The sequence below is a fragment of the Belonocnema kinseyi genome, chromosome 10 (genome assembly GCF_010883055.1).
Source record: "Belonocnema kinseyi isolate 2016_QV_RU_SX_M_011 chromosome 10, B_treatae_v1, whole genome shotgun sequence".
Taxonomy (NCBI): Eukaryota; Metazoa; Arthropoda; class Insecta; order Hymenoptera; family Cynipidae; genus Belonocnema; species Belonocnema kinseyi.
Window position 1 is genome coordinate 66,649,350 of NC_046666.1, and position 19,016 is coordinate 66,668,365.

Here is a 19,016-nt window from a genome sequence, read left to right on the forward strand (position 1 = left end):
ACCGAGTCAAAGCTGGTTGGTATTTTATGCTGAGAAGGTCACCAACCTTCAGCAGCAACCTTCGTAACCCTCCTTAAGTTACGAAACCAAAAACTTATATGCACATATGTATTTTTTGAAAGCACATTTATATCATGGAGAATTTTTTCAATACTGTGGAATTATTGAATGAACAAATGTAATTTTTTCTCTATAATTATTTTTTTAAGCTGTAAAAATTTGAATTTTCGATTGTTCAGAAAAATTCTAACGAAGTTGACCTAAAAAAGACCTAATAAAAGAATGCATCATAGAACAATCTAATCTGTCAATTCTTTCGAAAGTATCTAACGAACGAACAGACAGACACATTCGTAAAAACCTGTTTTTCGGATTTAGGGGGTTTTAAAACGTGGATATTTGACAAAAACTGGGGAGGAATCAAGTGATCTGGTAAGAGCAGTATGCCTAATTTGACATATTGGACAAAGCCTGGTTTTCCATCATTTACGGACTGAGTTAGAGCCAAGTCCGTGCTGGGGTGGGGGGGAGTGTATAGTTTAAGGTGGAATCCAAGTCACCAGATCCTCGATAAAAGTACAACGAAAAATTGCCAGAGGTACCGGCTCAAGGATCGAACACAGGACTCCACCGATCCTCTTTTGTGTGATCAAGCTAATTTAAAAAAAAAAACATTTCAGTGTTGAAATGTTGTCACAGGCTTATACTGCCCAACATGTCGAAGGCATTTTTGGTTAGAGATGGATTTTTATATGATCATTTTTGCACGGGGCTGTCCCGGTATATATCATCAGTCACGGACGCATTTTTTTTATAATGCAATCAAGTGATCTGATGAGAGCAGTCTGCCCAGACATATTGGACAAAGCCTGGTTTTACCCCATCATTGACGGACTGGGTTGCAGTCAAGTACACGATAGGGGGACCTACAACTTAAGGTGGGTTCTGAACCACCAGAACCTCGGTAAAGGTATATTGAAAAATTTCCAGAGGTACCGACTCAGGGATCGAACCCCGGACCTCTGAGGTGAAGTCCAAGTGTCTAACCAACTGAGCCACCGAGGCTCTTTGGTGAAGCTAATTTAAAAAACATTTCAGTGTTGAAATGTTGTCACAGGCTTATACTGCCCAACATGTCGAAGGCATTTTTGGTTAGAGATAGATTGTTATTTGATCATTTTTGCACGGGGCTGTCCCGGTATATATCATCAGTCACGGACGCATTTTTTTTATAATGCAATCAAGTGATCTGATGAAAGCAGTCTGCCCAGACATATTGGACAAAGCCTGGTTTTACCCCATCATTGACGGACTGTGTTGCGGTCAAGTACACGATGGGGGGACCTACAGCTTAAGGTGGATTCCGAACCACCAGAATCTCGGTAAAGGTACATTGAAAAATTTCCAGAGGTACCGGCTCAGGGATCGAACCCCGGACCTCTGAGGTGAAGTCCGAGGGCCTAACCAACTGAGTTAATTATTATTATTGTTTATTATTGTAGGGTATTTTAAAGGATCCTAAGCGATCTTAAAGAGATGTAGCAAATACCAAAAAAATGTCAAGGAGTTTCCAAAGATTTCAAAGAATTGGAAATATTTTAGAGTATTTTAAAGGATTACAAGGAATTTTCAAGAGATTACAAAAAAAATCTAGGAATTTCGAGAAATATCAGATTTTATGTAACTTCATGGAATTTCATAATATTTCAATACAATTATAAAAAAAATTTGTCCTCAAGAATTATGGGATTTCATGGGACTTCAAGAATTTAAGGAAATTTCTAAATATTTCAAGGAATTTTCAAAGATCTGAAAGAATTTTAAAGATTTTCGTGTATTCAATTTCGAAGAATTCATTTACGAAAATTAAGGGATTTGCAAAATTTACAAAAAATAATTTGTTTTGTTGATATATTTAAAGAAATTTTAAAGGTTTAAAATAATTTTAAAAGTTACTGTTTTTAAAATTACTTATACCTCTAAAATCCTTGATCATTTTTTAAGTTTATCGGACATTGTTGCATTTGGTCAATGTTATTTTAATAGATGGCATAGCTTTTCGCCTTTCTAATTTTCGAGGAATGTATAGTTCCTTTTTTGAATTTTCCATATTGTTTTAATTTTTTCTGATTGTTTGAATAACTTCTAATTATTTGGTAAATTCTTTTTACTAAGACAAAGCTAAACAATTTGGCAAAATTACGTAACATCGACCGGGGGGAGGGTCCAAACTACTTTTTTATGACTTGTAACGTGGGGAAGGGGGGGGGTTAAAATTGGTGAAAAATGTGTTACGTAATTTATGGATTACCTCTTCACCATGACTGCCATTGTGATAGACTTATATTCTTTAAATTGTGACTAGGGAAAGATTTGTAATTAATTAATTATATATGGCATTGTATTTTTATATTACTTGTTGATATGTAAGTTTTGTTCGAAATTGAAAAATCAACTTACATTTTGCATTATTCCTGAACTCTGGGTATTTATCCCTTGTCTCCTTGACACTCTCACGAGTGCCGAGGTACTGCCATTTCTGCATACTGTAAGCTGACATTGGTGGATAGTCATTTTTCGATTGATATCCGTTATATTGAACTCCTGTGGATCCTCCGTATGTTGTAAGATCTTTGTGGTGAAACCGCGCATCGAAAAATGGTTTTGGTGTTGTTGTTGTTGTTGTTGTTGTGGTGGTGGTAGTTGGTGTGGTTGTAGAAGTTGTTGTAGTTGTCGGAGACATGATACTTTCCTCTTCTTCATTATCGTCTTCTCCATAGTCCTGAAATCAAAAAAAGCTTTTTATTATTGATTGAATAACATTTACAAATAATAGAAATATTAAAAAATTTCCTGGCAAAAGTTCAGGAACTGATTAAGATCTGAGATAGTTGCTTTTCTTTTCCTGTTCAGTGTTGAATAATGTTTTGTCTAAAGAGACATTCAATGTGAAAGTCGACCGACATAACGAGTAGAGATTTATTTATTTCATCTGTTTCTGATCAAACAATTAGCCTGAATTTTATACAGTCTACTAAATCACTATTTTTTCAATAAATTACCGAATTATCAATTTGTCAACGACGTATTCGCAGTAGCTTACGCACCAACTGTCGTTTCAATCGCTGATTTCTCTATGTATGCCAGAAAATGGAAATTGTGAAGCGAAAAGCTGAGAAGTTACAACTAGCAACTGCACCCTTAGAAAGCACCGACATAACGAGGATTAAGTTACTGAAACCCATGTCCGATTAGAGACACTTTCGAAATGTGGGACATACATAAGAATAATTAAATTTCTGCTGAATGGGTACCTACTGGATAGTTTATATGTTCCAGAAAGGAGAGTTCGACATTTGCATGAAAGTATAATTACAGTTTATCGATCGTTCTTAATTATACTGTCATGTTATAATTTAAAAATCAGTTCAGCTCATAACATCTGTTTTCAGCAAATGCTAATTTAGTTGCTGACGGATAATCAAGGGTTTCAGAGGAATATATGCAGTTAAAAGATAAGAGGTGCATGTTGATGACAGGAAAAGTTGATAGAATAATTTCCCCTTTTCAGATTGAGTGTTTCTTAAAGACATGAATCACGTAATTGAAGGTCTTGATTATAAATATTAGAAATTTAATAAATAATTGAGAGAGCCGGTTTCTGTTATACTACTAAATACAATATTTAAGAAAAAACAATTCTTCATAAGATGGTATACTTTGAAAAAACTTATACCTATATTAAATTTTCTTTCGTGGGAATCTGACCGAACAATTTTCATAAAGAAGATAATATAGTCAATATAGGCAAATCGGTACTGTCTGAGGATGCACTCTACTCGTTCTGACAATGAGTAGAAAGAGAAGCGCCCCGAAGAGCATATGTGCGCGCCTTTGATATCTAGCCGCTGTAATGGAAACAATAATCTTCGTTAGATTACGAGTAGAGATGGGAGTGTCGATCAAGGAAGGCCTCTGCCAAGTTTACACTTGACATTTATCGCATCTTTCTTTTTCGTTCTCCCCTCGCTTCAATACAACTACCCGATGTTAATAGAATAATGTTGGCGTAATAGTGTAACTGTTTTCTTAGACATACAAATTTCGTTAAATTAAACAAATTTTCGTTGACTCGAGAAAATATTTGATTGGCGCTACTAAATTTTTTTGTTGAATCAACTAAATACTTATTCTACAAAAAATATGCTTAAACACATCCAAATTTGGTTGGGCCAACCAAATATTTTTTTGGCTTGATGTTTCCTAATGATAAATTTGAACAAATTTAGCTAATTTCGTGAAAAATGTCCCTACAACGGCGCAGTTAAATGATAATCTAATAAGTTTCGAAATCATGAAGAATTTAAACAAATTTTGCGAATTTCATGAAAGGTGACCCTGCGACGGCACAGTTCAATGATAACTTATAAGTTTCAACATCACTTTTATATCTCAGACTTCACACTCTTTCCTCCATTCCCATATTTTTTCCTTTTTTAAACAATTTCTCTTTATTTGCCATGTTTTCAAAAAACTTCCCCTTTTTCTCCTTCATTGTCGCTTAAATGTTAAATAAATTAATAGAGCAAGATGAGAAAATGCAAATATTTTTCGTTAAAACTTAATTTATTTTGGTTGCAAAGTCTACTATAGTATATTTTTGGTTTAGAATTAATTTCCTTTGGTATAAAATTCTACTATTTCGTTGAAAAGTTAATTATTTTGTTGAAAAGGCAACTATTTTGTAACGAAGTATTAAACTCTTTCGTTAACAGTTTTTTTTAAACATTCATCATCCAAGTTGAACATTTTTGGGTAAAAATGTATCTCTTTTATTAAAAAACTCAACTATTTCAAGTAAAAATTTATATTTTCTAGTTGAATATTCAGCTAATTGGTTTAAAATGCATGTACTTTGTTGAAAATTGGTCTTTTCAGTAAAAAAAACATACTTTGTATTGAAAATTTATCTACATATTTGGTTGAATATTAATACTCATCTGTTGAAAAATCATTTTTGTTTGAAGATTCATCATTTGAGTTGAAAATTGATCTCATTGTTTGAAAATCCAACTATTTTATTGCAAATTTTTTTTTGTAGAAAATAAATCTTCTTGATTGTAGAATCATCTTTCTTGATTACAAAAGCAACTGCTTTTTTGAAAATTATCTGTTTCGGTTAAGGATTTAACTATCTGGTATAAAAATAGTTTTTTTAGGATCAACATTTTCAACTGAAAATAAAAACATTCCATTTTCGGTTGAAATTTTATATTTTTAATTGAAAATTTATCTTTTTTAGTTGAAAATCCAATTCGTTGGCTAAAAATTCGTGTAGTTTATTGAAAAATATCTTTCCATAGTAGAAAAATATTAATCTTGATTCAAAATACACCGTTTTTTGTTAACAGTGCACCTATTTAGTTAAAAATTGATCAGTTTTGGTTAAGGATTCAGCTATTTGGTTAAAAATGCATTTTTTGTTATTGCTAAATTTCACTGTTTTTTATTCAAAATTAAAAATGTTTTGATTGAAGTATCAAATATTACATATTTTGTTGATAATGCGCCTTTTTTAGTTAAAAAATCAACTACTTAGTTTGAAGTTGAACGACTTTGTAAAAAATGCATGTCTTTTGATTTAAGATTCCTAATTTTAGTTTAAAACTCAACTGTTTGGTTGTAACTTCATATTTTCGTGTTGAATATTCAACTTATTTGTAGAAAATTCTCGCCTTTTTGCTTGAAAATTTAAAAATTTGGTAGAAAATTAAATTATTTAATTGAAAATTAATTTATTTGTAGAAAATAGAAATATTTTGGTAGAAAATTCAACTGTTTGGTTACAAATCGAGGCGTCCTAACGGTAGGATACCAACGCACACGACCCGACTTGACGGTACTTAACCAAAAATATAAATAATAAAAAACGAACCGAGAAGTTAGCGCTAGAAAAGTCTTGCTCTCGGAATTGAGCAAGATGAAGCTAGGAGTTGGCCAAAAATAAAAGATGCTCGCTCACTCCATCGAATAATCAATGTGCTATCTCGGGCGAGAAAAGCATGAAGATAGAATAGGTAGATAGCCCGAGATAGATCTTTCATAATTTGATTAAGCGAGCGAGCACCTTTTAGTTTTGACCAATTTCTAGCTTCATCTTGCTCAATTCCGCGATCAAGACTTTTCTGGCGCTAACTTCTAGGTTAGCTTTTTATTATTTATATTTTTGGTTAAGTACCGTCAATTCGTGTCGTGTGCGTTGGCATCCTACCGTTAGGACGTCTCGAAATGTCTCTTTCATCGTTGAAAATTTAACACTTTGGTTGAACGTTGAACTACTTTATTAGAGGAATGATTAAAAAAAATCATTTTCGTTTAGACATTTTTTTTAATTTTAAATTTAACTATTCCATTTTTGGCTCAAAATTTATCCTTTGTAAGTTGAAAATGTAATCAATTGGTAGAAAAGTCACGTTTATTGTTGAAAATTCATCTGTTCGGTTGAGGATTCAACTATTTTTTTACAAATTGATATTTTTCGTTGGATTCAACTGGTTAAAAATTCTTGCCTCTTTTTTAAAATTAATTCTTCAAACTGATAATTTAACGATTCAATGTTTGTTTGAAAACTTATATTTTTATTTTAAAATTTAACTATCTGGATGAAAATTAATCTTTCTTGATTAAAAATTAAAATTTTTGGTGCAAATTTATCTTTGGGTTTTTAAATCAAGTGTTTTCTAAAATATTCAAATTTGCAGCTTGATAACTGAACTATTTTGTTGAATATTAGTCTATTTGGTTGGAAAATTAATCTTCTTTTTTGAAGATTCGTCTGTTAGATTGAGAATTCAATTACATTGTTGAAAATTTGTGATTTGTTAGAAAATTTATTTTTTTATGTTACAATTTCCCCTAATTGGTTAAAAAAATCAACTGATTTGTTGAAATTTGTTGGATTTTCTTGGTTTAGAATGCATCTTTCTTGTTCGAAGACGGACTTTTTTGTTTTAAAATTCGACTATTTGGTTCTTTGTAAGTGGATAACTCAATTATTCTGTTAAAATTGCAACTATAGTCCAAAATTGATAACGTAGTTTATAGACGGCCCTAATGTAATAATAAGAGAGGAATATAAGTCAGAAGTAGTATATTTCAAGATGATAATTTCCCTTGAAAATTAAATTAGACTATAGATTTGAAAACATAAAGAATCTATGCAGAATCTACAAAGAAAAGGGATTTTATAACAACAAATTTACAGCATTAATATGGTGGTGACTCATAACACTTGTAGATAAATGAAAAAACATTCCTTATCATTACAACATCTTTCGCCAGGTTTGCACGATATACTTTCGCGATATTAGCTTCGCGCGTGCTTCCGTTTATTTACGGTTTTCCAGGCGTGAAAACGAGACAGTTTTACAACACCGGTACCTACCTACCGGAGCTCAAACGTTTACACCGAAGATAACGGAGGTGATTTACGGGAAGGTATACAGATTCCTTTTATAAACGGCGTCGTTCGTCCCGGCTAGATTCTTTTTTTTTTTAATCCGATTCCGAATATACTCCATACCCTAAGGAGGGAATTACACGTTTATAAAATTTGTAAAATTCAAGCGACTAGAAAATAAGCGGCTTAGGAATCAAAACTATCCGGAAAATCCTCTTTTATCTCATTGTCAAAGGTTTTTCACAATAAGGCAGCATTGGGACATTTGAAAAATCTAAATACATCCGGAATTTCACTTTTTTTAAATTTTAAATTCATATCAGATTTAATACAGAGGAGGAGTATACGGAGAAAATTTGTTCAGTAACCGTTACAATAAATACGGTAAAAGTGACAAGAATTATGTGGGAATCTACTGACCTGAATTCAATCGCTCACAAAAACGCAGGAACGAGTATCATGATTTGAATTTTAGAATTTAACGAAAGAATGTAATTCTTTCTGATGTTTACTACATTTATTGCAACAGTTTACGATGAAATGTTTTCTGTGTCATCGGTCTATCCACGAATGGTAGGAGATTTCTTTTCAATTTTCTATCAAAGATAAATATTTTTTTTTGAAATATTTTTTTCTTTAATGTTTTAAGTCGTTTCCGGTGAAACATAGCTTAGGTAGTTAAATAACTTTGCTCAATTATTGCATTTGGTTACTTTCGAGTAAATTTATGAATAAGCAGATGAAAGCAAGCGCAAACGAATTAACCTGTAGTTTGCATCATGCTGACAATATAGCCAATTACTCTTGAAGTGATGAATTGCTCGTTTCGTGAGACGTTCGAGCGCTAATCGTTACAATCACCAAGAGAAGCATCAGATTAATTCCAAAACACATATACAATATCAATAATTCTACACATAAATCACATAATTTAACCTAGCAAATTCTAATAGGGTTCATGCATAAATTAAAATAATTGCATTTTTCAATAATTAATGATCTATTCTTTACATTTGTGAAAAAAATGTGATTTAAATACTTCATGTCTACAAAAATAGAAAAGTAAATTTTTAATACTTTAAATATTGATTTCTTGTTGCCGCATTTCTACCAAGCAGTGACTATATCTTCACATTTAAAAATCTATAGATTTTAGAATAAATAAACACATAGAGACTTAAACAAAAATCTTTTTCTTATAGTCAAAATGATTATTCATTTATATGTTTTAAGTTAAGCGTTAAAACCAAATACGTTTTTTTCAACGACCCTAATTTTAATCTATGATTTCTGATAAACTGTAAAATAATACTCATTACTTTATCGGAAAATAAGATCGATTTCTTCACAAAGGGGCCTTTTTCCCGATTTTTTCGCCAATTAGAAAGTCAATTAATAAAAACCATTGAGTAAATCCAGCTACTTTTCGCTGAATGATAAAATTTTTTAATTTAACCGTCTACTATTATGCTTTTTGTTCAGATTTCATCTCTTTTATTTAAAAATACTATTATTTAGCTGAAGATTTTTTTTCTAAATCTTGTTTTAAAAAAAAAAAAAAAAAAAAATCTTGGTCGGTAGAAAATTAACCTGTTAGTTTAAAATTAGTTTTGTTCTTTTATCCTTAAAAATTCTCGTATTTATTTAAAATACATCTTTTTGTTTAAAAAAAATCTTTTTGGGTGAAAATTCATCCTCTACGGTTAGAAACGTAACTAATTGGTTTAAAATTAATCTGTTTGGATTGAGGACTCAAATATTTTGTTGAAAATTCATCTTTTTTTGGTTGAATTCAAGTATATTTTATTTATAAGTGAAATATTTTTTAGTTTAAATATCAAATATTACATTTTTTGTTGAAAATTTATCTTTTTTTTGTTAAAAATGTGACGATTGGTTGATTCAACTATTTTATTGAAAAATCGTTTTTTTTCGATTGAAAATTGATCTTTTTAACAGAAAATTAAACTGAACTTTTATTTGAAAATTCATATTTTCGAGTTGATAACACAGCCACACAACAAAAAATTTTCTGGGTCTGGAGGTCAGACCATGTGAACTATATGTCTTTAGGGTCGCTGAACCTGAATCCAAGATCCAGCAAACCCCAGCACGTCAGGGTTCTGGCATAAAGTCAAAAAACCTCATTAACATTTTTTTTCGAGTTCAGGGGTCAGAACATGTTTATTGTATGTTTTTAGGATCGCAGAATCCGAATCCGAAGTCCAAAAAGCGCCAGCACGTCAGGGTTATGACATAAGCTCAAAAAATCTCATACACGTTTTTTTCGAGTCCGGCGGTCAGACCTGTTTATTATATGTTTTTGGAGAAGGAGAATCCGAATCCGAGGTCCAAAAAAACCCTAGCATGTGAGGGTTTCGACATAGCCTTCAAACAACCTTATAATCTAAGCTATTTAACGCTTAAATGTCTTAACTTTAGCCGTATATTAGAGAAAACTAGGTTTATGGAGTGACCGTAATCAAGGGACTTAATCGGATCACAGGCTTACTTCGTTGCCCGTCGTCACCGCGAGGAGGTGCCCTGTATGTAGACACACATAATTTGGATGAATAAGTTTTATGAGTTTCTTTTAAATTCAAAACCCTGATGTGCTGGAGTTTTTAGACTACGGATTAGGATTCAGCGACCCCAAAAACATATATTGAATATGGTCTGACCCCCGGACTCGGAAAAGTGTTATGAGGTTTTTTGAGGTTATGTTAAAACACCGACTTACTGGGATTTTTGGAGTCCGTATCCGGTAACTAAAAATCCAGTTAAAAAATGACTGTGAGAGGAATAGTTAGGTACAATCAGTTTAATAAAAGTGCTTTTATGTTATAATCGATTCAGGATTTATTTGCTTCATTGGGTTGATCAGAAAAGAATATGTTGAATGAGAAATATCTGGTAAATAAACTATGTACTTCATACACTTTGCGTGATCTCTGTCAGCTGTAAACTATCAGAGGCCGAAAAATAATAATTCATTCTAAATCGGGCCAGAACAAGTAGCGTAAGTGCTATTTATAATAATTACGACGAATTTCCATATCAGTTTCTCACTTAGTATATACTGTCCATCATTAATATATATAAGCCGGCAACACTAGAATGGCGAAATCTTCGAGTACTATTACAGTAATTGAATCAACAACTTACATAATATCAATATCAGGATCGATGACCCCGGTATCTTTATTAATTGTTACTCTTACTATGACAGTTTAAGCCACTGGACTAAATACTTTATATATTCACAGAAAATCGCCGATCCTCCAATGTACACCGAAATCGGTGTTCAATAGAGTTGCAACAAATTTGAGCCATGCAGGTTCATTCGGAGAATCTAGGGGAAAAGCATCATTTAGACACTGTTTTTTCTCATCCCGTGCAACGTGAAGTGTCGTCTACAAACTGTAAGTCACCTGTCAAGATCATTTTGTCGGTCGTTATTTGAGTGAAACAGATGTTAATAAGCAGGTCAGTTATAATAATAATTACCTACCTTTTTATTTCCTCACATTTCCAAGCGACTAAATAGTCTTGGAATAAAAATAGTACTTGGCGTGATGTAATATCCAAATGTTAGGTTAGTCAAAACCTACTATATGACATTCAAACCACCAAAGCCGGGATGTACAAACTAATTCGTGTCCGTCTGCATCGAAATTGATGCCTGGTCGTTTGAACAAATTTCCACTAGATTTTCTGCGGAAGTTTAAAGGTATCTTAGATATCTAATCTTGCAGTGGCAAGTGTCATACATGAAAGATAAGGTAAATACAATTGTATAATAAAAACAGAAATTTGTTTTTCGCGATGAGTAGGGATGTAAATGTGCATGAAACTTTAGCCTGATGAAAGGTTTCATGAAACATTGGGAGTTTCGTGAAACATTGCAATGTTTCAAATATAGCGGCGGGAATAATCAAACTGATAAGATAAAAGCCTATTAGGTTTTGTCACTTCAATAAATAGCTTACTTCACTTCGTAGATTTTTGAGGGGACCCTGAGCACCCTGAGCTACTGCGTTTGCGTTAGGGCTGACCGCTCATTGGCCGCACTTGGCGCGCGATTCAAAATTACATTAAAAAACAATTCTTTTAACTTAAGTAAATAATTATTAAAATATCCACAAGGATATATATACAAATTGTGTAACTTTGATTTCAGTCAAAAAAAATACAACACATATATTATATTAATAACAGTTTATTTTCAGTGAATTCCAAAGACCAAATTATATTTTAAAAAACATTTAATTTGAAAAGAAATTTCTTGGAAAAGTGGTTGAAAATAATCATTTATAAGTTTTTAATATTTTTTATGTATTTTCTGGGAATTCATATAATTATATAACCTATAAATACATAAATTATCACGACTGCATTGTAGTTATGCTTTCTTTTTTTTTTACTTCAAACGTCGTCTTGTCACGTCTCAATCGAAAAGAACAATCTGAAATTTGGTTTTAGAATTATTAAAATATTATCACTATTATATTCTGCAATTAGCTTCTATATATCAAGCTGCTGAAATATCATATGGTAGTTAAAAAAATGTGTCTATTAACAAATATTTTGAGAAATATTAGTCAGTCTTTCAAATTCAATGAAAATAAACTGTTATTCATCAAATATATGTGTTATAAATTTTTTTCTTGTCTGAAATCGAAAGTTACACAATGTGTATTCATTTTTGTGTATATTTTTATAATTATTTATTTAAATTACAAGAATTGTTTTTCAATGTAATTTTGAATCGCGCTTCAAAGGGTAGACAACCAGCGCTCAGCCCTAACGCACGCATGAATGAAAATTATTATGATTTTATTATTGCATTAAATAGTCCCTGAAAAATAAAAACTATTTTTCAATTGCACTTATACAGAAAAATTACTTTCTACGTAGATATTAGAAAAATAGAGCAAAAATTAACCGATTCTCATGCATTTGGTCAATTGTTATCCCCTCAGTAGTCAACGAAGTGAAGTGAGCTAGTGATTGGAGCAAAAATACCTTATTGTATATGTAGACGGTCATGACTTTTTCTATACATCCCGGCTTTAGTTTAAATGTCGACGGGCATGACTAACCTAACTTTTGGAAGTTGCATTAGGAAGTTATAGTTTTATTCTAAGTGACTGGTACGCCCCATTAAATGAAAGAAATTTGAAAATTAGGTATATATTGTTTCAATTGGTTTCCTTATTAACAATTATTTAGACTAATATCGCAAAGCGAATATCTCTACATGAACGTATGAACTACAAGCTTCGGTAATGAATCAAGAATATGTAATTAAAATATAAAAGTAACAGATTTCACCGCCACGGGTGATTTTTAACGAATGTACTGCATTTACAACAAATCGCCATGCGAATATCTCTACATGAACGTATGAACTACAAGCTTCGGTAATGAATCAAGAATATGTAATTAAAATATAAAAGTAACAGATTTCACCGCCACGGGTGATTTTTAACGAATGTACTGCATTTACAACAAAATAGTAGAATTTTGAACTGAAAAATATTTTCTACTACAAAAGACGAATTTTCGGCCAAATACATTAATTTTCATCAAAATTGTCCAATTTTTAATCCAAAAATACGAATTGTCTACAAAATAGTTTAATTTTCAACCTGCCAATATGACTTTTTAATCAAATAATTAATTTTCTGTTAAATAGTTAATTTTCTAGAAAATATTGAAATTTTCGAATGAATATTTCTTAACCCAATAGTTTTATTCTCTACAAAAACAGTTTATTTTTGGACCAGAAAAGATGCCTTTAACAAAATAGTTGAATTTTTAACCATACTGATGAGTTTTTAACCAAGAAGATTAATTTTCTACGAAAAGACGAATATTCGAGAAAATACATGAATTTTCTGGTAAATAGTGCAGTTTTTAGTTTATGGAGGATTCATTTTTAACAAAAAATGGAATAATACCCTTTTTAGATAAAAAATTAATTTGGAACCAAAAAAATAAAGTTTTAACCGAATAGTTCATATTTCAACAAAAAAAGAAAAATGAATTTCTCACAAAATTTGGATCCACGAAGATGAATTTTCAGCCAAGAGGATTACTTTTCTACTAAAAGACGAATGCTCAACAAAATATACGAATTATCTGCAGAATACTTGAATTATCAACCTAACAATATGATTTTTGAACGAAAAAGTTAATTTTCTACCAAATATTTAAATTTCAAAATAAATAGCCGACTAAAAATATGACATTACGAAATAGTTGAATTTGTAGCTAAGCAGCTGACATTTTAAAATGAATTTTCAGAAAAAAGGTTAATTTTCCAGAACGCGAATGTTTAACGGAATACATATATTTTTTCGAAAATGTTGAATTTGTATCTTTTATAGGGCAAATTTTCAAGAAAAAGATTATTTTTCTACCTAAATGACTAATTTTCTGTCAAGGAATTGTATTTTCAACTAAAAAAGATCAAATTTCAACTAAATAGTCAAAGTAATATTTCAATCCTTAACTAAAAAATTATTTTCATCCAAAAATAAAAAAAAAATTTAACGGAATAGTGAGAGTTTCAACCGAAGAGGCGAATCTTAGACGAAAAAAATGAATTTCCAACAAAGTAGTTTAACTCTTAAACAATACGTCAAGTTTTTTAACGAAATAGATGACTTTTTAACAAAATAGATGTATCTTTGACTAAATAAAATTGTCAGTGACCAAATACTAGAATTTTTAATTAAACGAGATGTTTTCGATACAAAAAATAGCTTTTAATAGAAAATAGGGGGCTTATTTTATTGGGTTCGATTAATGCAGCTAGCTTTCAAGCGAAAAAGGGGAAGTTTCTTTCAATATGTTTTTTTTTCTGTGGAATCTGAACAAAAAAAATACTTAAACAGTTTTATGTGATATTTAAAATTATAAATCTTCCGTGAAATTCACAAACTTTTTGCAGTTTTTCACGAGGAAAATATTAAACGTTTTCTAAGTTCGTAACTTTCATTTCACTGCCACCCCCCCTCTGTTCCCGTTCTTGTAGATAGACGGCCCCTAATCTACTAGTAGTTTTCTTGACAAGAAATATGCCTTCTTAAACTAAACTAGTGAAATAATTGTTACTGGTTGAATCAATATTTTGAATTATTACTAAAAGAGAGTAACTAAATATTCCAGTGACGTCAAATAATAGAATCAACCAGTGATGTAGCGCTGACGTGAACCTCCAGTCATGTGGTAGGCGCGTGACGTTGACGGACGACAACGAGTACGACACTAGATGACTACTGGTATTAAGAAACTAGTGACTCTCACTGATTAAAACAGTAACGGAGTACCACTGAGTGAACAAGTAACATCCCACTGATTATCAGTGACCAATTGTCATTGGTTGAATCAATATTCTGAAATAATACTGATGAACCAGTGATTTTTCCACTTTGACTGGGTGAACCAGTAAGTGACTTAACTACAATAGCATTACTGAATATACCAATTACGTCAAATAATACATTAAACCAATAATACAGGGTGTCCAAAAAGTCCCGGGACAGCCAAATAAATCCTTAGGTACAATTGTTTTGAAGAAGGTTGATCTCATTCTTGAAGTAACTTTCAACGAGGAATCCAGTGGTGACCTTAGTTTTGACCTTGACCATGACGTTCATGGGTATTTGAAGGCCACCTTTGTTGTTTTTTAAAATTGAATGGCCCATTTTTGACATTGGCAATCGAAATAGCGGAAAATTTCACTTTAAAAAGTGTAGTCAGATCATAGGTAAGGTGTGGCCTTGATGGACGTATCAAGGTCATTCAAACTTCAATATGGTCTGAACATTTTTTCGCAAGCTATCTTGTGAAAATCATCCTCTTGCCCTACTTACTTACTCAAACAACGTACATTAAATAGTGACCATCGAGTGACTTTGACCATGTACATCAAGGTCAAACCTTACCTGTGACCTGACTACACTTTTTAATGCAAAATTGTCCCTTCTTTCGATTTCCGATGTCAAACAGAGTCGTTTAAGTCAAAAAACGAAGAGTGACCTTGATATGACCTTGATGGTCATGGTCAAGGTCCCTTTTGTTCCTGTACAGCACTCCGCGCAGCCAAGCTCTAAACCTCTAGTCATGTGGTACGCACGCTTCGCGTACGGACCAAAAGGCGTACAACCAGATGACTACTTGTACTAAGAAACCAGTGAACCACACTGATTTAAACAGTGATAAAATTCCACGAGTGAGCCAGTAAAATCCTACTGACTGTTAATGACACAACTCTGGCTGTTTCAGCCAGTGAGATTTTACTAAAAATGTGTAATATTCCACTGATTCATTTTATGAGAATGCGTTTATACATGCAGGAAAAGAATCTACATTGTATGCTGGTCTCAATATGGAGAAAGTTTTTCAATTCAAAAGAGTAGTTACAAATTAGTCAGGAGAACGAATAGCCCGAGGTTCTAGAAGCACGTATAGCACAGCAAAGGGTAAAAAAAACTTTACGCGCCCTTAACTGCCTCTCGGCTGGAATGGTCGCGGTCGGCTCGGGAGCATTAAAGAGTATTAGTGCTCATCCAAGGTATCTCCTGTTATTAAATAGCGTCCGTTCGAATACTGCAACAAGACCACCCAAAAATCAACGAATCTTCATAATTTACAATATCAATTTGAATCAGAAAAACGTGACTGATTCGAAGAAAATTTTAACGGATTCAAGTAATAAGAATTTGACGACTGAGAAATCAGTCAAATGTGATTTTTCAGATCAGTCAGTTTCACTCATTGATGAAATCAGTCATTTTGAATTCTCCAATCTGTTAAATTTCGAACAACAAAGAGACAATTAAAAGAAGTGAAATAGTTACATTTTTAATTGACAAAATCAAGTTTCAATCAAAGAAACTAACTGTTATCAAAATAGTTTTTTTCAGCTAAAAAAGATTTAATCCCAATAAAAAGTCTATTTCAACAGAAAAATGTTTTTATTTTAAATAAGAAATAGTTGAATTTTACCAAAAAGAATTTTCAACAAAGTAGTTCAACAATCAACCAAATACAATGAAACTCTTCTATAGCGCTGATTTTGAGGCGGACGGTGGGTGGGAACTAACTCATTATAGCCTGCTCCGCTTTTGTTTGTTCACGCCTGAGTTCTCGTCTCAATGACAACAGCAGATCTAGCGCACCCCGCGAAACTCCTGTTACATCTAGCTACGGCGCGGCGTCAATTCTCGGAAGGGCTATAGAAGGGAAGGCTACTCAAGGGTTTCACTGCAGTTGAATTTTCTACCAATAAAAACAAAATTATTTACACTGTAACTTTTAGTAATAAAATCAGTTATTTCGTTTTCACTAATTACATAGGTCATTTTAAATTATATGAACAGTGGCTTTCATTAATTAAATCAGTCATTTTGATTATCTATAATGCGTAACTTTCAATGTGTTAGTTTGATTTTGATCAGTAATTTAAAGTAACTATTTGATTTAGTTACCAATTTTGACTGATTCTTTTGTTAAACCGACTCCGTTGCCAGTAGAAATTACTGATTTGTCAGTCAAAGCATGCTTGATTAATTTAACTATTTAAAGTTGGAATAATATCTAATATTGCTAATAAGAAAATTGAAGAAAATATCAAGTTAGATGAGGGTTTGCAGATCTGCATAATACAAAATTAATAACACAAAATTGGAAATTCCGATGAATTCACGTCTTCGGTCCCGGCTACTTTTTCTCGAGGATTAACGTTTTTATTTCATTCAAAGGCTATTTTGAAAAATGCATCTGAGGGAATGCGTGACTTTTATGATCGCCAATAAATCTGAAGTAAACGGAGTCGGTTTATTTCATTCTGCGGTGATGACGCCATCAGCCATTGCTTTCGAGATGAGCTTGAGTAAAACATAACACTGGAAACCACGGTCTATTAAATCGTTCCTCATTATGCTTATTATCAACCAAAATCCAAAATAAATTTTTACCCAATTTCATTCATATCTTTCTGGTAGCAGTTGGTATACATTTTATATAAAGTTGCAGGTTATTCTTGACTGATATAATATTTCTATTTTAGAAATTTTTGAATTTAGGATGGAAGAAAAATTCTAATTTTTCTATAGGCTGCTATAAGCCTCCATGGCTCTATATTTTAATTTTTTTCTTTCTCAAAGTGTATTTTTAGATTTAATTAGTTACGACTCCCACTTTTGTAAGATTTACAGCTTCCTAAAACATTTTTGAAAACGCTGAATTTTCAACTAATAAAAAAATCAATTTTCAACCAAACCGTTGAAGTTTCAATTAAAGAAGATCAATTTTCAACCAAAAATGAAATATTAAATTAAATTTTAAACGAAGGAGATTAATTTGCCACTATAATAACGAACATTCAACAAGATTAGTTAAATTTTCAGTGAAAAAAATTATTATTATATATTATTTTTCAACACACAAAGAAAAACGTTTATCAAAGGAGTTCAAGTTCCATCGAATTCGTTTAATTTTTATTGAAAAATATGAACTCTTAACCAAGAATATTACTTTTCAACCAGAAAAGACTTATTTTCATCAAAATGGTAAAATTTTTAACAAGAAAATATAGCTTTTCAATCAAAACTAGAATAGTTTCAGTTACAGAAATTAACTTTTATGTCAGAATGTTGAATGATCAACCAAAAAGACGAATTTTAATGAAAGAAATTCAACTTGAACCATGTAGTTGAATTTTCAACCGCACAAGAAGAACTCTAAATGAAAAATATAATAGTTGAATTTTCAATAAAAAAAAGATGATAATTTTAGGAATTGTCTACACGACATAAATAAATGGAACATTAAAATTGTAATTAAAAAAAAATAAATAAAAAAAAACGAATTTGCAACCAAATAGATAAATTTTCAATCGAAGAGATAAATTCTATAGTTTTGACCCCACTTCTGCAAGATTTTTTAGAACATTTTGAATTTTAAGGTGGGAAAAAATTCTAATTTTCCTATACTGGGTTATAAATCTCTAAGGCTCAGGACATTTTTTTCATTCAGAAAGTTTCTCTTTGAATTTGCGTAGTTCAAATAATCATCGAATCCTAACGATTTTTATTTTTTTTTTAATGTAGGAAATTTGTTCGAAAGCTCAGCTTTTAACGTGCATGTAGACGGTCATCGCTTAGATATTGTATAACAACTCACACTCGCTAGTTCGTACTCAAGGAAATTCACGATAGGTAATTGATCTTGACAATCAAATCATTCTGATACGCAATTTGGCCGATCTGGAATTTTTTGTGAAATTGTGTTAGTTTCTTAACAAAAAGAAAAACCAATATCTTATACAAGAGACGTTTCCTAGTTCTTGTGATTTAATATGATGAATCTCTAACATACAATTAGAATCTTGTGCTAAAATTGATGGATCCAAAGGCGTCTTTAGATTAAATATTCGTGTATCAGATAGTCATAGAGTGCACCTAGGGACAATGAACTCGAGGGAAGAGATGCTCTTCTTGAGGCAAAACTGGACAAAGAGATCACATCCTGGATAGACAGTTCA

At 31.7% G+C, this 19,016-nt stretch overlaps 1 protein-coding gene across 2 annotated transcripts in view; it reads right to left on the reverse strand.

Moving 5' to 3' along the window:
- LOC117181643 (protein PFC0760c-like) overlaps positions 1-19,016 on the reverse strand; it is a 235,372-nt gene that overhangs the window by 121,537 nt on the left and 94,819 nt on the right. For both annotated transcript variants that reach the window (XM_033374537.1, XM_033374538.1), the window contains exon 2: positions 2,461-2,782. In XM_033374537.1, the coding sequence (XP_033230428.1) occupies positions 2,461-2,782 (322 nt within the window). The remainder of the gene's footprint in view (positions 1-2,460; positions 2,783-19,016) is intronic.